Here is a 25,378-nt window from a genome sequence, read left to right on the forward strand (position 1 = left end):
CCCCCACAACCCCTTTAGCCCCTATAGCAGCCAGTTGACGCAATAGTAGGAGCATCCTAGTGCACATTGTATGATTGTATTAACTTTACGTGGAAACTTTACGATTTAGTCTGGAAAAACTGGATGGAAAAAACTGACACTCATTCTGATCATGTCTGATTTATAGTTTGTGAGAGGGTTTGTGATACGTTGACTTTGTGTAAAAAGTACTTTTTTTTTGTTCATAAAGATGTTAAACAGTGAATAATAAAATGAAAGAATTATTAGGGAATTGCATAGAAAAACACAAAAAACAAGCAAATTTCACTAATTGTTTAGGTAGGTGTGTGATGTTTTCACATTATTTCTCATTCAAAGGAAATTTCTTTACATTTTGCAATGTGGCATTTCAAAAAAAATTATTTTAAATCATTTTTAAAATGTTTACTTAATTAGAGGTACATTTGATGCCCTCCTGGGTCTTCACCAACTTATTTTAAAGACAAACTTCGAAAAATGAATAATTTTTACTAATATTTAAATTTGTAAAGATTTTGATTCAATTATATAGAATTATTAACAACATATTGTAATGATTAGACTATACTTTGACTCTGGAGTCTGATCAAAAACATCAGACAGACCATTAGAATTAAAATACTCCAGTTTCTTTTATTCTATAACATGAATTCTGGAATTTCTGAATAAATCAGTTATTTTTTTCATATTTTTGATAAACATTAAACCAGGATTTGCACAAGATTGTTTTAAAAAGTGGGTCTTGAAAATATTTTGAATAATGTGCACGTTCCATTGTGGTGGTGACCTGGATACCACAGATCTGTAATCATACGAGGAATTTATAAGGACTAGTTAATGGGGAAAGATTTTCCTTATTATTCTCTGAGTCTTTGTACATCTGTGCGTCATAATCTGTGGTCTTTGTTCTTTGTGTTAGACTTTCAGAGGTAAATATTGTCAAATCTCCCTGCAATTTGTCTTCAAAGCAAATGTCCATCTTACTCACACATTCTGTGAGTTTTCTTTTTCATTTGGGATGTATTTATCTGGAGTCAGACATCTGAAGAGAGCTTTCTAACTTCATATAACAGGAAACATAAAAAAAGAAGGAAAAACACAAGGGAATTCGGATGAACCGTCACCGGTTGGAAAAATAAATCCTGATCAACTAAAATCAGCTCCAGGGAGTCAAAGCTATAGACTGGAGGCTTTTCCTTTCTAACATCTGACTCTGCAATTATCGGAACTGTCCGCTCAAGGAGACAACAACAATGAGCGGCAATCTGTCTCTCCACAAATAGAAGAGCAAAGAGAAGCAGCCCTTCCATGGCCATGTGACACAATTATACACACCAAGTGAAAGCTGTTGAAAATGCTTCACACTGAAGAAGCAAACTAATATATATATATATATATATATATATATATATATATATACATATATATCAGAAAAAGGATGATCTCTCATTCTCGTTTGAAGACGTGCACATGGCAGAGATGTTTGCATTCTCACCCATCTTGCAAAATCCTGTCTACTGCTGTCAAAAAGCAGAAACAAACAGCTGGTGTCTGTCTTCACTGCAGAAGCAAAAAGGTGTCACGTCTGCCGTTTTACCAAAGAACCAACAAAATAAATCGCTTTGACTGACGACTTCTTGTTTGTTTCCATTTTGGATTCTCTCTAGAATGATAAAAAAAGGAAGATCTTTGAGCGCATTCCATTTGCCTACAGATATTTGCACGTTTATAATTCAAAAACCCCTTATATATTACAGCCAGTACATTAGTCATTGAAATGCTATATTTAAAGAAAAAGATAATATCTACTTTTCTGCTGAGCACATCATTGGAGCTGAACTGTGCATGAAGATCTGCATGAATGATTTTTAGATGCTTCGAAAGAGTCGACAGCCACAAATTAACATTTGACAGATGGAAACACATCGACAAAAAATATTGATAAGATCAATTCATCGATCTGAATTGATCCAAGCTTAATAGATCAATAATCGATCCATTAAAGTAGAGAACGATCTTTATGCCTTTCCGTTTTTTCTGGTGACCTAACAAATAACAGCAGTATAGTCAAAGTCTGCTAGCTTGATGCTAACGTATAATAGAGTTTCCCATAGGACGGCTAATGCTAACACTCCGGTGACCTAAGACCTAAAGATACATTGCTGACTATATATTAATGTTTTCAAAAAATATTTAGATTACTTTTGTAGTTCTATACAACTTTTTCTAAATGTGTAAACAGCGTTAATTTCAAATTGAATCAAACAGAATCGAGTGGATCAAAAGAATCGAATTAAATCAATCCAGGCTCTGGTGAATTGAATCAAATCTGGAAATTATTGGGGATACCCAGCCCAGTCAAATGATGTGTCATTAACTATGAGTAGATATACTGTAAATATGTGAAATAAAAAATGAACCTTCTTTTAGGAACCTGGCAGGTATTTGGCATTTATTATATTTAACAAATTAAATAAAGTAAGTAATTTCATTCTTTGCTTTCCTTTTCTATCCCCAAAACACAGCCATCTTGTAGTTAAGATTGTATAATTCCTAATTGTTTATAATTGATTTTGTTCTATTTTCTATTTTTGATAGTCTAGACAGCATTATGTTATGTAAAAAGCCATTTATGACTAAATCATAAATAATAACACAGCATCAGTGTGTTTTTATACACCAAACAATTGACAGAAACTGAACATTTTTCCTTGTTTGAGCACATTTTTGCTGTATTTTGTACATTGTGGAAAGAATTTCTTGCAATGTTAGATATAGTTCTTAAAAAAATGCACGGATCATTTTAAAGGGTCCCTAAAAATAATATTAACATAATAATATTAATATAATATTAACATTAAATAATCTGTTGCAAATGAAAGACACGTTCAAAGACGTGTGCAGAGAAAGAAAGCGTTGAAAATATCTCTTAATTTTAGAGACGTTTGTACTGTTGGTGACATGCCATGTCTGTTATATATTGTGGACAGAATCTGTGTTTATGTCATTAATGGAAATCTGGGGAAGAACAGCTGATTTTGGAAATACGATTCACAACTGAGCGCATGTCTCAGTGGTGTGTAGTGGAATCCTAGAAAGCATCATTGACGTTACTCACCAATCCCCCCACCATGGTACTGTTAGTGTGGTCCCGTGCAGCGGCGCCACCTTGATGCATGAAGAGGTGCTAATGCTTTCATTTATACAGAGACAAATGAGGAGGCCACTGCTGGGTGTTACTCTGCACTTCCGTCACCAGACACGGAAGCTGGCAGACAGATTCTGATTTACACGGTAGCTTTTTTTAATCTAAAAAAAAAAGAAGAATCTAAAGGTTTGTTGGATTTAGCTGATAAAAAGCATTAAAAATAGAGCAAAAAAAAAAAACCCTGTTGACATTAAAATTTTATTTAAAGCATAATTTCTTCTTACATGATCTTCACTCTCCTTTTTAACAAAAATATCAAATTTCTCTCTGGAGATTATTAAACAACCTATTAAAGAACCTGAGCCCTAATAGAAAACTGAGTTTTTAGGTCAAATTTATTTTGAGAAGTTGTAGATATAACTGATTTGTTTGGGAAGTGCTTGAAAATCTCATTTCGAAAAGGATGACACCATTAAAACAATATTTAAAAAAAAAAAAGGAAGAAGTTGGGATATCTATATGTTAAAATTTAATATTTGGAAAGGGTTAAGGGTTGGCAAAGGACTTTTCAACAAAAACCCATGTTTTTTCAAGTTTTTTTATTGCATTTTGTTTGCTCGCTTTTCTAAGTAGAGATCATTTGTTTCATGTCACTTCCTGCTCTCCAATAAGGACCTCAGCACCGTAAAGGCAGTGTCACACAGCCACTACGCACATATAATCACGTACAGTTCATGCACGATTTGCTTATTGTGTGGCTCTTAGGTTGATTTACGTGTTGTTTGCGTGGTTTATTTGTATTTCTTCCGTGGTTTTAACATGGTTCATTCGTGACACATATGTGAAAAGAAAAGACCACAACCTTTCTCACCTTTTCCACGTATATTCAGGTATGACCAATTTCCATCCGGGCAATATGCAAAAAATTAACGTAGTGACACGGCCCCACCATCACTGTTCTTCTTGACACCAGCAAACTGTGACTGAACCTGATCTGAAACTTGGAACTCTCTATATCCAAATGTCCATGAAGCCATTCTTTCTACAAATCACTTGTGTTCATGAAATTATTAAGTTATGTCAAGTCATATAAGGGTGTTTAGCAACCAAAGACAATGAAGGGGCAACTGTTCGCTTCCAGATTGAAGCCTTTTCAAAAAGCAAAGGAAATGGAGTAAGGTGCAGTTCACTAAGTAAAGACTAGATGACTTGTAACACAACAGAATATTTTCATGGTGGCTTAAAAACATTTTTGTCTAACTGTTTAATAGATTTCATTTTAAATTCTGCACTGATGTCATTGTGTTTTTATGTACTTTTTCCCATTAAATCCCTTCAAAGGCATTACTGCATGTGATCCAATTTTGTTTGGGATGTACATGTATATATCAGTTTTTGGGCAATTTTATAGCCTGCCATGATGTTGATCATTCAGGCAAACTGACTTAAAATCTGCTTCTTAAGAAACCAACCCTGGGAAGTATGGATTGTAAATATTCAACCTGTAGAAAAAAGCATGATTTTAGATCAAAGGTAAACCTGCTAAGCTGTTTCTTTGGTGAAATTGGACTCAAATGTGCAAGAGCTTCTACAAATGTAGAGCTGTTTGAAATACAAAAAGTCCTCTCAGATTTAGATCTTCTGACCAGAACCATCATATTTCCTGTAATTACACAACCACGTTTTATTTCCACAAAGCTCACCGTCTCCAAACAGCATCAAGATAGCCAGATCCACAGCTCGCTTCCAGCCTGAGTCTTTCTGGATGGCGATGCCGTATCCAGTGGAGGCAAACACTTTGCCGCTGCCAATGGTCACCAGCTTACAGCCCTCGTCTCTGCCAGCCATGTAATTCAGCACCGCAGCATCATAGATGAAGGCGTCCAGTTTGCTGTGGAGTATGGTACACAACAAGTGTGTTAGGAGAAGGCATGTGTCATTATTCACCAAAGCAACGAGAGGGTCGTATCATTATTCACCAAAGCAACTAAAAGCACCTCTGTTTTGTTTTTTGATCAAATGTCTAAAGCTACATTCACACTGGGCTCGTGTTCACACCACCACCTCCAATGAAAAGTCTATGTAAACGCACATTTTGGGCTTCCACGTTCAAAACTTCCACGTTCACAGATCGCTACGCATGTTTCTAAGTCAGTTTTTGGGGCTGTAAGTACAAAACACGTGGCCATTGAATGCGCTTTAAAAATGAAACCAGATGGATTTTGACCAATCAGGTATAAGAGAAATCAATAATTGCGGTTTGTGTCCAGCTGGAACTCTTTAAAGTCTATCATATATCAGAATAGAGCTGTGAAAGAAAATGCCTGGAACAAAATTCACCAGATTTGCATAGAAGCCTTTTTTTGATACATGTACTTATACATGTACCTGTATAAGTACATGTTTGGGGTAGCCACAGTCCAGTGTGAACACCGAATGCTTAATGCATGTTCAACAAAGTTCCTCTAGTGGGTTCTTGAATGCGCATCACGTGCCTGGTGTGAATGTAGCCTTTTATAATATACAAATTCTTTACACTTCCTGTTTCATTTGTTGTTTAAAACTAAATCAGTTTACCTGTTAACAAATTTAAGGGCTTTTTTTGTGGATTAGTCAAATAACAAACGGTAGGGCCAGCTTCTATTTCTGTTGTTTTAATACGAAGTGCTTCAAAACAAAAGGACCTCAGAAGCGCTCCTGAGAGGTCGCTGTGGCTCCATCCAAACACAAGATTTCTCTTGCTGAACTGAAACCTCAAAGATAAATCCACGTTTTTCTGCTAAACTTTCATTGGGCTTTCATAATCTTAGTTTCAAAACGTTTGTGTTCTGTTTTTGAATAAAAATATTACGAAAACCTTTCTTTTAAAGGTTTATATATTATTGTATTATTTTGTGACACTTAAATTGTGTCTTGAATCTGTGACCTGCAGAATCTTTATATTAATTTTTGTTCTCAGTTTTAAAAAAAATATATAAAACACTTTATGATAACTAGTTAACAAATCATACATACACTGTTAATGCATGACTTATAAATCGCTCAATAAATACCAGTTTACAGGTTATAAATAATTTATAAATGAACCTTTTAGATAGCCAGTAAATAACTAACAAGCTGTTAGGTAGAGAATGACTTCTTGACTATATGTCAATGATTTATAACTGTACCCTCTTTATTAGTTATAGATCATGAATAGGTTGTCAGAAAATTATAAATGTTGTTAAGTATTGGTTAATAGTTTACTTGTTTCTGGGACGTTTTTTAAAGTAGAAAATGTTCCTCCTGTATTGAATGATGAGGTAAATAACATCTCAGTAACATACATAAACTGTTAAATAATACTAAACAAGCCATTAGTAAGTAATTTACTAACAGTTTGTTCATGATCGTTTTCTAATTAATAAGGGACAATTATCAATATTTATCAAACTTTTAACTGTTGTTTAAGTCATTAACAGTTTATTAATGATTTGCTATAATAGCTAATGTAAAGTGTTACCAAATGAACATGATAAATCATATTTAAATTAAAACCCATTCATCTGAAAGTAAGAAAACTGAACTTTTGTTGAAAAAAACCCAAAAAACCTCCCAGTCTCTACGTGAGCCTTTGTGCATTTCTGTGTTGTATTTCCTAAAAGATAGGCTAAAAAGTAGCGTAAAAAGTAATTTTGTTATGTAAAGTAAAAACAAGTTCAACATTGTTTGCAAGTTTGGCACATTTTTTTTGGGAAAATCTAGCAGAGATGATTCACTTTAGAAGCCAGAAAGTCCAAAAATGTAAGAGGGGAGACGTTCTGTACACAATCACCCGCTGTGTTCTCAGTCCTCCTCCATTGTAAGTTCTCTATTTTAGGTTGCTCTGTTGTCATGGAGTTAGTTAAGAGATTTGTTCACGTCCTGGTTAAAGATAAAAAGCTTTCTAACTAAACTGGAATTTTTAATTTTGCCGTTTAAATATAATTATTAGCTAAAAAAAAAGAAGCAGGGTAAGATATTAACGTCAAAGACTCAATATTTTTCTAGATAGACTCGATCTGTATTAGCAGAGTGTGAGTTGATGTGACAGCCTCCAGCTTCTCCAGCTACCATCAAAAGGGCTCCTCAGGCCTCTGCAGCCACTCGGCATCAGGAGAACATCACAGCTTTGCATTCTGACTTCCTCAGCTGTGGTTGATGAAAATGTTTGCAGACAGACAGAGAGAAAGAGTGATGAGCAGAGTAAGAAGGCAGTTATCAAGCGAACACAGGCCGCACTGCTATTCTGGGTTCTGGGTGCCAGCGGAAGGCAGGAATGCTTCCCTGCTGGCTGCCCTCCCACACTGCCCCAAATTCTTCCTCTTCCTTTTCCTCCCCTCCTCCTCCTCCACGCATCTTCTCCGCTTTTGCAGAACAACAGACAATCGCAGCCTCTAATCTTCCTTCCTTCCTTGTAGGCCTTACCCGGTCTTCAAGCTGTACAAGGCCTCGTCCACATTCTTCTGGTGGAAGCTGGTCATGTAGGTGTGCATGTCCCTGTAGTTGTTGCGGATGTTGCGTTCTGTGCTTCCGTTGGGCACCGTGCCGAAGCGAAAAGGCGGCGAGAATTCGTTTGGCTTCTGGAACTGCAGCAGGAGAAGGAAAAAACAGTGAAGGGGGTCGTCACAGAAGAAAACAGCTTCAGAGATGCATCCAACAGCCAGTGATGCCGGTCAGCATGAGAGTTAGACATATTGCGACACATTTGCACTAAAACTCCATTGACTTGTTTTCAGTTCTTAAAAAAATAACGAAGTTAATTGAGTCGTCATTTTTTTTCCAATACAGATGCTGTCATTTGGAGTCAGAAATAACTGGGTGGTCCAAGTCGGTCTGAGTCAACGTTTCTATAGCAACAACTCTCCCCAATCAGGAGTGTGCTTGTTGGAAGACCACACTCCAACCACTTGAAAATGGGTTTGGGAGAATTGTGTCAAAGGTTTTGAACGTGAGACCACATCCTTTTATTGAGGCATCTGATTGGTCAGTAATAATTAAGTTATAATAATAAAAAAAAAAAGATGTCATAAAAATAAATTAGGATAATCTAGAAAATATTTTTAAAAAAAGTCTCAGATAAAGGATGACTGAGAAATGCCTGTTTATTTCTCAGTAGAAGTTTATGGGATTTTAGCTTCTTGGAGCTAGCGTTTACTTCCTGTTTGGAATGCGACGGGGGAGGGGTCACTCAGGCTAGTTCTCATAGCCAGTTATTTTATTTCAAGCACTAATTGTAGTCAATACAACGAAAAAAAAATCACACAGATTTATCAAACTCATTACAGAAATGATAAAATGTATAAATAAAAAAAACAATTAAAATAAAGACACACTTAAGTCACATTTGCTTAATTAAATATAGTGATCATTAACTAAAGTCAATTAGAGCTTGATTTATTGCTTGAAAAGGAGTGGGAACAAGGGTGACTCTATAATCCCACCCCCACTGAGTTAATTCATTTTTTTGTTTTGCATAGTTTTTGTAATCCACTTCTGATCAGATAGACTTCAGTAAACAGTAACGTGAATCACACACCATGTCACAGTAATGTAATACTCATTGATTATAATCAGAATTCAATTTCATTTTAATCCAGATATCATTGCAACACATTGCAGATCAAGTTTTCAAGTCACAAAATCGACTGCATATTGATTATCCTCAGAAAGAATTCTAACTTAATTAACATTACTGATTCACACTTTAGTGAACCGACATGTAATAATCATTGATTATCATTAGAACACATTATCACAATAAACCAGTGATTATTGCTACACATTGCAGATCAAGTAAAGACAATCCATAGCTTATTGATTGTATTTTAAAACATTTCAGTAATCATTATTGCACATTACACAATGTAAAGCTCATTGGTTGTAATTAAAAGATCTTTGATTATTTCACCACAATCAAGTTCACACATGTATTTGGAATTTTTCACACCTGTTGATCCTTAACTCCTCTTATCTTCATATTGTGAAGTCAGAGTTTCTTTATACATTTTCTTGAACATTTGAATATTTGAACATTGAGCTCATTACTTAACCCGTTCCAAACTTTAGTGCCACACAAATTTCTATACAGTAGGTGAAATATAGTAGTATTAAGGTGCAGTACAATAAATATCTACTGTTGTATTCTAATGTATATTTAGATGTATTTATGATTAAAATATTTTTTGAGACTTTAGTTTGTATGTGTCTGATGTCTAGCCTTCAAATTCGTTCGTCATCGATAAAAACCCTAAGAATTTGATTTCTGTAACACTTTCAATCGAGACGTTTTTTTATTTAGTTGAGAGCTCAGTATTGGCATTGTGGCTAGCAAAAACATCACTTTGGTTTGTTCTAGGTTCAAAGATAATCTGTAATCCATTCATGATTTTATTTTGTTTGACTCTGATAAGTTAACTTTGATACATTGATTAGTTCCCTATGAGACACTGGATACATACATTTATGAATATATTCAATAGCAGCGGGCCCAGAATTGATCCTTGTGGGACCACAACTTATCTCTTTGGCTGATGTAAATTAATCAAACTTGACAAATTGTTTTTTCTTCCCGTTAGACAGATTTTGACCCAACTTAGCGCTAGTCCTCTTATCCCATACACTTCTAGTTGGTCAAGTATGTCATGATTGAAAGAGTCGAATGCTCTTTTTTAAGTCAAGGAAAATTCCAGCTGCGTATTTCTTTTCGTCCAGGTCATTAATGGTCTAAGCATATTTTTTTCTTGAAAACCTTGTGGTGTGATGCTAACAGACAGACATAAAGCAGCACTATGTTCCTACAGGCATCGGTCGCACTGGTTGGAAGTGAGGAACCAGGCGGTTCTCCCGCCCCACTCTCACATACTTTCACACACCTGGTTCAGCATAACACTGTGTGAAAAGCGGCACCTTTTTGTCTGACAAGCCCGACACCTGGTCCACGTACTCCTCCTGGATCATGAAGGCAGCAAGATTGGCAGTGTAGGAGGCCAGGAAGATGACAGCGAAGAAGGCCCACACCGACACCATGATCTTACTGGTGGTGCCTTTGGGGTTCTGCACAGGAACAGAGTTGTTGAACACCAGACCCCACAGCAGCCAGATGGCCTTCCCAATGGTGAAGGAGGGGCCGCCAGGCTCTGAGGGGCAGAAAGAGGGCAGGTCAGTTTGCTGGAAGTCCCTTAAAAACTTCTGCTGTCGGGGAAAAAACAGATTTCTTCCCATCTTCTGTGTGGTCCGCCAGTTTGGTGACAACCCTTTACACACTGACTCAGTTCCTCCCACCTCTACAGATGTCTGACAAGGTGTCAGAATGCAAATACTACCCACGGCAGCTTTGTGCCAACAAAGACGACGAGAAACGGCGAGAGCTGAGGGGGAAGACGGGCGCCCGACAGGCCACAATTATCCTCCAGCTGGAGCCAGCACCACAACCCCGCCATTAGAGCCACACAAAACCACACAATGCTGAAAACGGCACCATTGCTGGAAAGTCTTCACTCTGTCCTATAAAATAAAAGCTATAAGGAATCCAAACAAAGCCGGCCTTGGAGTCTAACTGGAGAAAATAACAGGTTGAATGGGAGCGGGGATTCTGATGGGCAAATTGATTCCTGCTGGAGCTGTGTTTGATTCAACAGAGGCGGGTCATTTCATTTAGTCACACACAGTTAAACCTGACAAGTGGCTTCAACGTATAGTATTAGACGCACTTAAGTGCCTTTACTCTCTACACACCATGATGCAACAGTGACGCAATTCTTGAGAACGGTAGGTTACGGGAAAAAAAAAGGTTGGAATGCAATACATCAGAAGATAAGGCTAAGAATACTTAACATCACCGATTTGGTTCTTGTTAATGATTCATTTCATTAGTGGAAGAGCTTAAGTGACTGTCAATGTAGATAAGTACCCCAAGGGCATCAAGTGGAAAAGCCTCCGCCACTCAGACAGGATTGTCAAAGCGCCCGATTGAGTCACCTGACACCTTTCTTCCACCACACTGGATTGGTTGACATTGTGCCTCATTGTCACCTTTCTGCAGCATTGATTACCGGGGCGTTCGCATGAGCGCACTGGCGTCCGAGTCGGCCTCTCACCTCGTCCATCTGCCAGACAGCGGTTATAACCCACTGGACTGAAGTACTCGAACACGAACACGGCCACGGCCGACACGATGAGCAGCATCACGAACATCATGACCCAGACGTCAGCGCTGAAGGGCTCTGAGAGTGAACAACAGAAGGGGGAGGTGAAAGTTTATTAAAAAATATAAAACATCGTTATGAACAGAAAGCACGGAAATGAACCTGATTGTTGCTTTTTGGATGCTGTTCCTTGATATTACAGATTTTATGGGAGGAAACTGAAAAAAATCTTCAAAACCAAATTGAAATTCCTGGAAAAACAGCTTTTTGAAAAACTTATTTTTTCCGGAGAATTTTTTTGTTTATAAACCTCTAATTTAAAAAATTATGTGCGAAACTTTTTTTTCTTGGATGATCTGCATCGTTTTTGCAGCTCTGTAAGTTTATTGATTTTTGTATAGTTAAATTTCTGAATCTCTGCTTGCAAATGAACTCTGATGCAGTTCACTACAGTATGAATGCAGACAGTGGTCCAACTGGCTAAAGACAGGAAATGGTATAAGCTTTCACTTTAAGGAAACTACGTTTCACACCACTCTCGGCAACATGCGTTCAAGCAACTAGTTCCAATAAAAAAGGCCTACGTAAGCAAGCGTTTCAGGTTTCCACTTTCAAAATTCTTGCATTTGTGTGAAGCTTTGCATGTTTCCATAACCATTTTTGGGCTCTACGTACAAAACGCGCAGCCACTGATCAGGTGTTGCGAGTGAAACCAGATTGAACATTTGATCATCTAGGGACTCCAATTTTAATCCACAGAAGTACCAACCGTTTAAAAATAATTGCGGTTTGTCCAGTGTGAACACTATGGGCATTCAGGAAACCTTGTTCAACGTGTTTTGACCGTGCGTCACATGCCCAGTGTGTCCGTTGCTTAAGTGGTTTCTGTTGTCACTCCTGGCTGATCAATACTTACTTTGACTATAAACTTTCTTTTTTTGGGTCAGTTTTTATTTCTAACACCCCAAAAAAACACAGTTGTAACTGTGTGACGGTCTGTTCTCAAAAGTGCAGTGTGAAAGCTGACTTATCTGAATAAACCTGGGAAGTTTTCTGGCATTTCACAACGTAATTTCTTTAAATTGTTTTTCATAAATGACGACTCTATTAAAAAAATAGCAGTAAAAAAAAAAGAAAAGATACAAAATGGCCCATTTTTTTCATGTTATTACTTTTTTACTATGGTATTTTATGAATTTTTATAATATGTCTTAGGAAGTATTTTAGGCGTTTATTTTAGACATAACTGATAAAATTTACTAACTACTTTTCTTTTGTATTGATTGCCTGACCACTAGTGTAATACAACAGAAGGAAAAACAACACATCTTTCCTGACCTAGAAAGGCAGAGGGGGAGACTGTGCCGTTGCTACGGGAGACCATTACACTGATGCCAGTCTCGATGAATGGCACGGAGAAGTCGATGACCTCCGACCTCTCCTCGTTGATGGTGAGTGAACCCACGGCCATGTGGGCTTTCTTTAACACCACCTGGAGGCCAAACAAACAAACAAGATGGAAAACACAGAAGTTTAGTGTGGAACAATCCACATTCAGAGCTAGGAACCTGAGCAATCCACCATCTCTGCTGAGTGATTAAGAGGCCGAAGAGATCGTTCCCACTCAAGATTTCCCACCACAGGAACAGTTGACAGCAACAGGAAAATAAATATCTATCCCAGTTACGTTTTAAGGTTTCCTCCAGGCTTTTCAAGGTTTTAAAATCAGTCTGTAAAACAGCATTACATAATTATTCTCCAAATATTATTTTCAGAAAACATTATTTACAGTTTAACTGCAGAGGTTTCATGTGGGAAAAATAAGTCAACTTAATGGCTAACAAACTTGTAGACCCTTGTAGAAAATATTTCATGCTTGGCATTATTTTTGCTAAAATGTAAACTGTGAATTTTTTTTTTTTTTTTTTTTGCTTTTTCTGTTTGAAATCACGTAGGTTTTCACACTTAACATAAATGAATTAATCAGTTAAATTTTATTAAAGGGACCCGGGCTGCAATAGACCTTCATCATCTGTGTAAATATAATAGTTTTTTTTTCACACATTTTGTCTAATGTTAAGCTTTTTTCCTGTTATTAATAAGTGAAGCCTAACTTTTATTTTAAGTATTAAAAGTTATGAAAGTTTTTAAGACCTGGTGGAAAAAATGATGAAGATTCAAGGTTTTCAAATCCCTCAAACCTGCTATTTTGCATTCATTTTTTTGGACTGTTTTTACTAAAAAAAGAAAAAAAACTCTTTCTCTCGCAGTTTATGTGTTTCTGTACAATTATTTATTAATTTGATCTTGCATTTGTTTCCTCATGTATGACATGTTCATGTGTGATGTATTTTAATTTATACCATCGTTCGGGGTGAATACTCGAGTCGACTCTGAGTGACTGCTGGGTGTGGATTTAAAAAGTGATATACCACACCTAAAAAAGAACATTCGTTCACATAGCTTAAATGTTCCATATCACTGCGCTGTCTTATATGAAACAAACTTTTGCTTCATTATCTAGAGAAAAACAAGCAGTAAGAGGTAAAGTTTCTATCTGAACTGATGCTTTCTATAACCCATCATGATGATCAGCATATTTATTGCTTTCCTTTGCCGTGCAGTCGGTCCCGGCTTAGCCATAACCATGACAACACATCACACCATGTACAAAATAGTTTGCTTTTTGCGAAAAAAGCATTTTAAAACGAAAAAGCAAAAACAAAAACAAGAATATAGTTCTAAAAGTTGATTGAATATTTATTTTTGATGTAAGTGACCATGGAAAAAGTGGGATAATGGCCTTCAAAGTGTCCATGGTCAGAAATGAATGGACTTTGCGGAGGCAACCGTCGACATGAAGGCTTCCGCGTCGTCGGTTAATTTCTTATAATGGGCCCCTCGCCGGGCCTCATCCCTTATGTATTTTATATAAATATCTAATATCAACAAAATCCCAGTAACTCCTCATTTTTGGATCCTGCTCTCTTCTCCTGCTGCAGTCTATGGGATAGTTTAGGAGAAAGGTATAGGTAAGTAAGTTAAGTTAAAGTTAAAAAGTTATTTGGATTATTTTAACTTTCACTTAAATGGGATTTTAGACAGAAAAATGTTAAATCTGTGGGTCAAATGTCAAATAAAGCCGTTTTTACATTTAAAAAAATCAATACTTCATACAGGTTTTGGCTCTTCTAACCACATATTTGTGCTGTACAGCAACAACGGCAGAAATTTCATATCTGCATGAACTGTGATGTTAGGGCTCAGAACTCAAAGGTTTTGTTGGGTGGCAGTTTCTAGAGAACCATGTTACAACAGCATCTCATCTGCCCGTACAAATCTGCACATTTTACATTGCAGGACTCTGAGCTCCAAAGTTGGGGAGAGGTCAAACATGCAGCTGTTTCTATTGCTGCTGTGGCAAACCAGAAGGAGAAATATTGGTGTTGTTTCGACAAAAGTGCCTCTTTGTCACCATGATGGTTCAATTATGGGTGTGTGGTGGAGTCTCCGGTGCTCTGCTACAGCGCTCTGCCAGCTGTGAAATCCACAATCAGCTGGTGTGCCAGCAGGTCTGCTTGAACTGTCACTGCGGGTATTTTCAAGCTGCTTACCAGCGATGAAAAGCTGAGGCTTCTCGCTGCTGTGGGGGGAAAGCTGACAGGAAAACATCCACGGCTCTCCTTCTGAGTCTTATGTGACGTGTCAGAGAGGAACCTTTTGACTACATCAAAAGCAGATGAGTAGACAGAGCGCAAAATGCAAGAACGTTGGCGTTTGGTTGATCACTTCTTTGCTGTAGTAATTGTTTCTGATTAAAACCGGCCTGTGGTGGCAGGTGTTGGATATTTTCCCTCCCTCATGTCTCTCTGCATTGAGACTGTCTCAATGAGGTGGGATGGAGATGCTGTCCCATATCATCATACTGCCACCAAAATATGCCACTCCATCGATGCAGGATTCAGCATCTCTGCTTCCTACAAACGATGCAGACGGGACTGATTGTAAAAGGTGGATATGGAGGGCTTTTTGATGAGACAAAAGACTGGCTGTATGCCACCTGTTGTGTTGAGCGGTTGGCCATATTATCCTGTAATATCAGCTACTTATAGGTTCGAAGGGACAAACACTTGGTTTAATGGAACACCAGTTTGAAGTTACTCTAAGGGATAGCCCTCATCTGGATCAGTCACTCACACCCATTCTCAGAGCAGAGTCCATGTTCACTGGGGCTGCTCATTTGGTGCCAGTTGGACTCAATGTTGACAGAACCTGAGGTTACCAGAAGATTCAGCTCATTTTACAAATCTGTACTCTGTAAAAATGTGACACCATTCGAAAGTCTTGGTCACTAAGTCATAGACTAAACTAAAGTTATAACAAATACCAACTAAACACATCTTTCTTTGCTTTTTGTGTCACGTTTTTAAGGGACCGTTTACAACCGCGCACCACTCTCACCTCTCCCACCATGCCGTTCCACGTTCCATTGACCTTCTTGCCATGTTTCCCGTTGGTGACCAGGTAGAGGTCGTAGGTGAACTTGACGGCTTTGGCAATTTTCTTCAAGATGTCAATGCAGAAGCCTTTGCAGCAGCGCTTGATGTAAATCCCCGAATCCCCTGTCATATTGCTTAGAAGAGAAAAAGACAAAAAATGCCAAGTTTGAATGATCAAAGTGACAACGAAAAACAATAAAAAACAAAAACCTTTTTTTAAGCATTTAGTGAGCAAAATTTCAAAATCAGATTAGCAGCCAGATGCCAGCTCTGAAACTGTCATGCTACGGTCACATCGCCCTCGGCAACGTGGGTTCAAGCAACTTCTAGTCTATATAAATGCACATAAATGTGCTTTTTGGGTTACCACATTCAAAACTCTTGCATGCCATATGTGGCTACAGAACTTTAACCAGTCAGGGACTTGGATTTGGTGGTGACGTAGAGATGATGTCCCATTTAATTCATGAAAGTGCCAATTGTTTGAAAATCGATCATGGAGGGAAAAAACAAGTAATTACAGTTTGTGCCTGGCCGCAATTGCACAACACAAAGTCTTTTGTTTATCAGAATAGAGCTGTGATAGAAAACGCCTGGAGCAAGATTCGTGAGATTTGCACCACTTTGACATTTCGCACCAAAACTCTTCCAACTGTAGGTGGCGGACGTGAGCTAGTAAATAACAGAAGAAGAAGAAACCCTCCCTGCTTGCCCAGTATGAACACTATGAGTTAATGTGCGTTCAAGTATGCGTGTCACATGACAGTTGTGTCCATAGCTTTAGATTGTGGATTTGAATTTACATTTGGGTCAAACCAAAGACTGTAAAAACATTGGTCACATTGTCCTCCAAGTTGACTTATAGCTTTGGACGTTGGACTTAAACCTCCAAAGGGCTCCTGAGCCTGGCCTCAACTGCAGCTCAACGCTCCCCCAAGGGATCTCAAATGCAAAGAACGAATGTCCCAGAGTGAGGTGAAACAACTACAAACACCTGACTGTAAATAATGGTAAAAATAAAAACAAGCCATGACACAAAGCATTTTTGTACAACGGCAAATATTAGACAAAACACTTTCTTCCCCCACAACCCACCAGGTTTATGCACTTTCATCCAAACTGCACACTAATGACGGTCCATGAATAACACACAGGACAAGTGGAGCGGTTAACCAAACCGTGCGTCATCGGTCAAAAGGCTGTTTTGGCTGGCAGCTCATACAGGTGCAGAGCAGCTGGGCACAAAGACCACAGCAGCTCAGGCATCGACAGCAGAAGCTGTTCAAAACAAACCAAGAACAAATGTGTTTCTGTGAGGTTCACATCCGATGGGTCTCGTTTGCTTTAGGCTTCATTTCAATTCTATGAAATCGAGCACATACAAATGAAAAACTCTGAAATGTATAAGACTAAACAGAGATTTAGTTGTTTGTGCTCCCATCTGTCTGCTTTCATCATGGAGAACAGAGTAGCGCGGATGGAGAGCTATTATCTGAATATTATCTGTGCCATATTGCCAGCCATACTAGATCTGCTGCTGAGGCTTTGAGTGGAGGCAGAAAGAGGGAGACGAGAACCACAGAGTCAAAAGAAAAAAAAGGAGGAAAGATCTGTCCATTTAAAAAATAAACAACATACAATTATGAGCTCCAAAAGGCCTTAGGTTCTCCATTGAAGGAACCTAGGAAAGCAAATTCATTATGGGAGTCAGAGGAGAGCTGCTTAGAGACGGGGTCAACGTACAGAGCAAGTCAACAACAACAGAAAATGAGACGATGAAAGAGTGAGCAGAGGTGAAAGCATTGGGGGTAATTACAGGGCTCAAATGAAGATGCCCAAAGAGGTAAATTAAGGAAAATGTCAAGGTTTTTCAGATGACAACACAACTGTTCTCTGCAGACACTGACTACTTTTTTAACTGCAGTATTTGCTTATTTATTGTAAGAAAAAGAAAACGAAAACTATGAAAAAGAGCGGAACAACCCCCCCCCCCCCCCCCCACGTTACATGAATTTGGAATTTGGAGCCAAAATGGTTCTATCAAACACTGCATTTTCTAAATGATGGCTGGATTGAGGAACAGGCAATTTTCTGTTGGTTTCCATTTGCAAAAGTCTAATTTTTTTTTTTTTATTTGTTTTTGATTGGCAGGTGGGTAGAGCAAGAGTGGGCTCAACAGTCCTACCTTACATTGAATCCAATGACTGTAAGAACTGGACCGAGTGTTACATCCCCACGGAAAATGGCCCCAATGAAAGGAAATCAATTCAGTCGCCATTTTTTTATGATACGTCATCGGAAAGCAGTGATTGGTCCGCAATCCGTCAATCAAATGTTTTGAACTTTGGACGAGAGGGCCAGCAGCACCACCTACTTTTATTGAAGCATCTGATTGGCCTGTTTTTAACTGAACAACTTGCACCACAGGAAAAAAAAAATGTGGAAAATAATTTAAGATTAGCGGGAAAATTTTAAAAGCAGGAAGCAGAGCAACAGAAGTTATTCAGACAAATAGTATAACTTAGTGAAAGCTGTTTGTTTCTCTATAGAAATCTATGGAATTAGGGTTCTGTGGCTACTTCCTATGGAACGTCAGGAGAGAGGGGTCACAAAATCAGATTCACATATACAGTTTAAACTTTTTGCAGTTTTTTTGAATTTTGTCCCATTGGGCGGGAACTGAGTACTTTGACTTTGTCGTTCAGAATCCAGTGGATGATGCCAAAAGGATCAGTCTAGGATTTTCATGCCTATGTATGCAAGGTTTGTTTACCAGGTATGGAAACTAATTTATAAACACAACTTCCTGCAAATCAACTCTGCAGAGGCCGGTGTGAACGTAGCATGACAACTGGGATCTCCTGGAAGACAAACTGATTCCGATCAATCAGTTTTTATGTAAAAGAATCCTTAACCCCTTGACCCCTGTTGATGGAAAAATGCATCAAACAACTTCTGCTCCAATATTATCTAAATGTAATTTTCTTTTCATAGCTGAAACTAAATTCAGGCGTCAAAGGATTAAAGTAAACATGGGGAAAACAAGCCTTTGGTTTTTTTCAAAAGTTTTCTCTTGACTTTTGTACTAATTTGTATGTGGATTTTTACAGGAGTGTATTTAATGCTCCCTTCTTCTTTTATTTTTTTATTGTTTATCTATAAGTCACACCAGCATGAAAAAAACACTTTGCTCAGTAGTTCAACCAGGGTTGTTTTCGCATATAATAGAAAACTTTGCATGAATCATAACAAATTGTGTAATCAGGCAGTTTTTTTTTGTCTGCAAATAAGCACTAAAACAAAGCAAGTGAGACAATAAAATAATTTAACTTTTAGGTGAGATTATTCACAACATACAAGCCATTTTCTTGAAGTTGAGTCTTGATATTTGGACTAAAACTCTTCCTTCTTAAACATTTTAAGAAAGAAATTCACAAGATAAGTTAAAAATGTTCCTATGTCAAGTTCTGTCAGACTCCCACAATGCTTAGCATGCGAGAGAGAAATACTTTCCCACAAACCTCCACTTTTCACAAAATGTTCAGGTCAAAACTAACTTTGTTTTTGTGTTTTGCTTCCTTAAAAAAGGAAAAGTGGAAAACAGACTTTTATTTGTTTCCATTGAAACAAAACGGTTTTGCTGTCATTAAACTCCATCTTCACCTTCTCATAGAGGTATTTAAAACAAGTCATGCTCTCACATAGCAGGCGGATGTGACATCAAAAGAAAGTACAGGGTAGGGGCCTTTTATGCTTGAATGGTTCATTTGTTCAGTTCAGTCCCTGAATGGATAAAACAATCATTTCTGTTTAAACTTTTCAAATGCAGGTATCAGCGCTGAATGGAAAAATGTGAGGAGAATCCATGAAAACTTAAGAAAGGCTCACTAAATGTTACAAAAATGTGTTTTATAACTTCAACCCTGCAGAAACAATCGTATTACATTTGATGCAGGCGCATCTGAGACCCTTATGTTATTAGCATGATCCAAACTGTCCATGAAAAACCCATAGGATATGACGTAGTTCATGTTTTCTGCCCTGTAGTTCATCATCTTTCCATTAGGGGCAGTGGAAGGGCTTTTCCTGCTCATTTAATTTTTTTTTTTTTTTTTTTTTTTTTTTTACTTGTCCTGTCTAACAGTTGAGCAAACAGATGAGAGCTGAAGGCCCCTTGTGTTGGACATATTTTGCTTTTACAACATAGGGTTATGAATCTTTTGACACACAAGGTGTATATTTGAATAAACCCCTTCTGAGAGTAATCCCAGCCCCAGGCGCAGATGGGCAACCCATCCAGTGGAGGCGGAACCCCCCCCCCCAGGTCAGGGCCCCCCACCAGTCCCCGCCAGCTCATTTAAAAATGGCTGCTTCCGTTAAACCTCAAAAGCACTTATGGCAGAACATTTTTTGATAATTTTCAAAACCTTTTTGGTGACAATGACTCATCTATTGTTATGTATATTTTTTAAATGAATTAAAAGAATGTAAAATTTCTTGTTAAATAATTCTTTAAAATACAGTTTAAGCACGTTAAAAATGCCTGGATAAAATTTGAGACGGCGGGTAAATAAGTGGCTTTTTTTTCCTGACAGTCATGTCTAAATTGGCATCTTAAACTAACATTGATGGGAACAAAAAATCACCAAATTATCTAGTAAAAATACAATTTATACTATTTATAGCTCATAAAAAAATCATAATTTTTGTGGAATTAATCAAAGGGGTTGAAAAATAATTTGAATTTTCTATCAATTCTTTGATGTAGTGGGATTTACAGGGTTAAATTTGAGTCAGTATTTGTGCAAACCCATAAAATTGTGACTCTTACCTGAGTTTTAACTGCTTTCGACAGGGCACAGTGTTTCTCATGCAGGTCCCACTGAGTGGATCCACATCCTCCACGATCACAAATGGAGCCTCCTCCAGCGTCACGATGGACAGGTGGTCGTCCCGCTCCTCCGCTCCCGAGTACAGCTCAAAGCGAGGCCACACGTGATACCTCATCGTCAAGGAGCCTCTTTCCCACTTGCCGACCTGCGTGTGTGTGGGATGAGAGCTGTGTGAACGCTCCAGGGAAAAGCTACCTCAGGCGGCAAACTCCAAAAAGAAGACGCGGCAGATGGGTCACAAACCAGAGGAGGAGACATTTACCCTGTCCCACTGTCGGTCCTTATCCAGCAGAATGATGACCAGCTTGGGAAACATCTGGTGACCCTTCTCGCTGAAGGACAGATTTCGACCTTCAAACGTCACATTCATGAGGTACCTGGTGACGAGAGATCAACATGGGATGTTTTAGTGCCTGAGCCAAAAAAGAAATCTAATTTTAGAAATGCAGTTTATTATTGTACATAAAGTTTGAGGGTTTTATTAAAGTTATTTGTAGACCCAAAAATTTGTTGGTTTAATCGATTTTATGAATCCTTTTAAGTTTTAAGTCTATTTTAAGATCCTCCAACTGCTGGGGAAAACATCAAAATATAAAAAACTGAGGAAAATTATCATTTTTATTTTGCATTTAAGTTTTCAAATTAATTTTTATAAAGCTCATCAAACATGTAACGACAACAACAGATGTCTGTGCTTCATGTGTCAGGAAAGAATCTAATGTTTTCCCGACTTGCATTTACGGCTTGAACTCCAACACAAGAAGTGACTCATAAAAAACACAAAGCAACCTCAAACTAACTTTAGTCAGTCACTTGCATGAGCAAAGATATACCTATTAATAGATGAAGTATCTAAAACACCCTATCATATATAAACCCCATCTACCACCAAACAAATAATGCTTCCACACCAAAAGGTCAAACCTGTTTATTATCTGGATCAGAGGATTCCCGGTTCTGATGGACACCAAGCAGAGAGGAAAACATAAAAAACCTAGATGTAAGGAAGATCTTCAGGCGTGAAAGAGTCAATGAATTAAAATAGTGAACACACCACGGTAACGAGATCTGCCTGCAAGTGTCGGCAGATTTTCTTTTGGCACAAAGTTTCTGTCTTGAATAGTGTTGACAGTGGCTGTGTGTTTGGTATTTAATGCATTATGATCGTCTTAATAATATTCAGGTCGCATGTTGTGAGTCATTTAGTAAAGTTGGCAACAAAAGACGGATTGCATCCTTCTGCTTTTTCAATTATTGATTGAAAAAGGGAGCATTTTGGCCAATATCCTGTAACTCATACATGAATTTATATGGAAGCTGTATGGAACCTCATCTTTCTTTGAACGCGGCTCCATTCTGTCACACACATCACAGAAATTCTGTTTTTTAAACCTGAAGACAGGACGTCCTCCTATTATCAGAGGCTAATGTATTTTTTATATTTAATGCATCGAGGCAGAGGATCAGAAACACCTCAGAGATTAACGAGCATGGCACAATAAAGAAAAAGCTAAAACAGAACCACTTGGGTGAAGACGGAGCTACAAGAGTTAGGACTGAGAGGTGGAGAGGGGCAAGAGTGTCCTAACTGCCTTTTGAGTCCATATCAGAGAGCCCCACGCCTTTTATGTGTCAACAAGTGTAGCAGGGGCAGATAAGCACATTACTTTCTCTCTTAGTTGCCTCTTTTCCTCCCTCTTCCTCATCCTGTGGGCTGTCATCGCCATGGAGACGCTCTGCCTCCAACAAAAAAAATAAAGAAAGAAATAGAGTAATAAATAGCTTTAATGCAAACAGTACGGTGTTTGAGCCTAAAGATGTCTAAGGAAACACATTTCGCCCGACTTTATGCCAAAAAGAGACAAAAGCGAAAACTGCGGACAAGAAAAGAATTTACAAACTTAACAAGGAGAGTTTGGGTTGAGCAGAAGCCAAGATTTTAATCACAGTATCTCCCACTCTCTCTACCGCATGTATTTATAGCGCAAGTCCATTTTCCCGCTCTCTTTACTCACACACATGCCAATCTGAGCAGGCTGAGCACTTCGAGCGAGTCAATAATGCGACTCAAGCCTCCATGTCACGCTTGCAGGCTGCAGCATGCAAGTGCTGTAATGCACGTGTAACATGGGATTAGCCTCCTGGGAATGATCTCACTTTGAATAGGTTACAAAGAAGATCAAGGCAATGGAGGCCGAGGTGGAGGTGGCCGCCCAACTTGTTGCTTGCCCCGGTGCCATGGCAACCAGTGGGATGAGTAGCCGCCCCTCGGGGGCCTGTGTCCTGAAGGCTCAAGTGAGCTCGTGTCAGTGTTAGTGAAACCACAACATAAGGATGTTGGGAGGAGCATGGTGCGATGCAATGCATGGCAGTGACACCCAGCGATTTTCCTGCAATCAGCTGCGTTACCATGGGAACAGTCATTTCACCCGAGAGGTGCTGTGTGAAAGAGAGACGGCGAGTATACATCAGTCCAAACCGGAGTGTTTACCCACTTCCCCTCACGCCGCCTTTCTCACTCAGATCAATCTCTGGAGCCGACCTCTGAGCGCAGCGTCAAACCACGCATCAGCATGACACATTAGGCTGTGCATTAACCTGCACAAAGGCTGATGCACGCCGTGAATGTACACCAGCGGAGGCTGCTCTGTTTATCATTTTGTGGCGCTGCACTATTGATGTAGCTTTTATGTGCCGTTTGATCTCTCCTCATGTCAGAGCTCCCCTCTGACTCTGAGGAAAGCAAAGAAAAAAACTGGGATGAGCTGCTAATAGTACCTCGTGTGGCTTCATTCAAATCTAGACTTAAAACATTTCTGTTTAGCCGTGTATATGACTGAAAGGTCCTATCTGCACCTTTCTTTCCTTCCTTTCTTTTTAAATCTTTTTTTTTTTCTTCCTTTTCTTTTAAAGTAAATTTTATGTTGATTATTTCTATGATGTATTGTGATTTTAATGCACTTTTCTGTTTTGTGAAGCACCTTGAATTACTTTGTGTACGAATTGTGCTATACAAATAAACTTGCCTTGCCTTGCCTTGCCTATATGAAGTTGCATGTTTGCAACTATAGCTTCCAAAGTCTTCCTACAGGAGAAATGTGCAACAGCAGGCGCCATGAATCATCAATGGCATGAACACAATCCTCTTTTTTTTTTTTTCCCCAAAAAAGAAACTCTGCTTTTATATCTGTCTTATTTTGAAAGGTCCTCTCTTGGATGCCTTCCATTTTCTCCACCCAAGCAGAGCACAAGTTCTCGGTCGCTGCAATGCAGCAATGTAAAAATATACAGTATATCTGCTGCATGTTGCTGCGAGGAAGCGTGCACACGTGCACACACTCTGACATACTGTATCATCTTGAGATGGATGACTCATAATTTGCAGAAAATCTGTCCCTGAAGAGACGGCAGTTAGTGAGAAAATGTGAGCTACACGTTACACGTCTGTAGGACAGAAGCTGGATAAAGACCACAAATAGACTCAACTGCTGCAGAAACAGTAGCGAATGGTCTGCAGGATGCAAAAGCCGAGGCTCTGGAGCTGCAGGCGGACAACAAGACGTGTCTAGATCCTATTTTATGAGAGAAATGAACAGATATGTGTTCCAAAGTAAAACCTCACAAAATCAAAACCATTTTAAACAAGTTTTATTGAGGTGCTTAACACATTGAAGTATTCACGTGAAAGTAAGAAATCCTAAGTCCTAGTCCTACTAAGAAATCCTAATTTATGGATTTTGAAATGGCCGGACAAACACTAGTGTGTAATTTATTTTGAAGAATAAAAAAACAGTCAGAGGACAAAAAAAACCTTCATTCTTTACTTGAGATCCACTTTGTTCTGTTTTTGGTGTTTTTAACATTTTCTTGTGGCTTTTTTGTCATGATGGAGGACATAGATTAAGAAATTTAAACTCAAAATTGCATTTCTGAGTATTTCTTTTTTCAAGTTCTTGTGAATCAGGAGCAGACGAAAACATGCCATTTGAAAAAAAAAGTTAATTTGTGATAAAGAGAATATGCTGGGTGGGGCCAAAGTCTTCCTGCTCTGCTTCTATCCACTTGATGACAAATAGATCTATGTACGTCTTCGTTTTCCTCGTCCAAGCAGGCATCTCGATCAAAACTGTACACCTGGACAGCTCCAATATTGCTTTCTATTTTTGTTGAACCGGTAATGTTGGGTTGGGGGTGTGAGGGACTGTAAGCTAGCGGGTAGTAATGGGAAGGGGGGCGTTTTTATTTTTAATTTTTTAAATGACCTGAATAATCATATTTAAAAAAAGCACTTTGATGGACAGTTAAAAGGGCAAACACTCAACTGACCTCATCCGTTTCCTTACGCCGCTTCTAATTGGTTGAATGCTGTAAAGCATTCAACCCTTTGTTTTTCTGTTTCTCTTTATTATTTATTACGCACATCTTCCGCCGTTTTTCGGCACTTAACTCTTTCTACAATTTTCAACCGATTGTAACCATTCAACTTTAAAATGTTCAGCTCTTTTACCTTTTTTCTGCTATGACTTTTGGTTTTTCAAATCCTTTTACTTTTTAAGATATTCCAGTTTTTCCGGGAATTTTTGCCCTATTAAAATGCATTGGGAAGTTATGGTACATGAGGTTCCTGGTTCGACACCCAGTTAGGACACTTCAAAT

At 38.4% G+C, this 25,378-nt stretch overlaps 1 protein-coding gene across 6 annotated transcripts in view; it reads right to left on the reverse strand.

Moving 5' to 3' along the window:
* The window catches only part of grin2bb (glutamate receptor, ionotropic, N-methyl D-aspartate 2B, genome duplicate b), a 142,754-nt gene that overhangs the window by 11,268 nt on the left and 106,108 nt on the right, over nucleotides 1-25,378 (reverse strand). For all 6 annotated transcript variants that reach the window (XM_078945517.1, XM_078945539.1, XM_011474390.4 and 3 more), the window contains 8 exons: nucleotides 20,985-21,099; nucleotides 20,662-20,867; nucleotides 15,793-15,964; nucleotides 12,670-12,823; nucleotides 11,284-11,409; nucleotides 10,094-10,323; nucleotides 7,613-7,773; nucleotides 4,870-5,057 (listed from right to left, as the gene is read on the reverse strand). In XM_078945517.1, coding sequence (XP_078801643.1) covers nucleotides 4,870-5,057; nucleotides 7,613-7,773; nucleotides 10,094-10,323; nucleotides 11,284-11,409; nucleotides 12,670-12,823; nucleotides 15,793-15,964; nucleotides 20,662-20,867; nucleotides 20,985-21,099 — 1,352 coding nt within the window. The remainder of the gene's footprint in view (nucleotides 1-4,869; nucleotides 5,058-7,612; nucleotides 7,774-10,093; nucleotides 10,324-11,283; nucleotides 11,410-12,669; nucleotides 12,824-15,792; nucleotides 15,965-20,661; nucleotides 20,868-20,984; nucleotides 21,100-25,378) is intronic.

The sequence above is a fragment of the Oryzias latipes genome, chromosome 1 (assembly GCF_053564925.1).
Source record: "Oryzias latipes strain Hd-rR chromosome 1, Olatipes_Hd-rR_3.1".
Lineage (NCBI taxonomy): Eukaryota > Metazoa > Chordata > Actinopteri > Beloniformes > Adrianichthyidae > Oryzias > Oryzias latipes.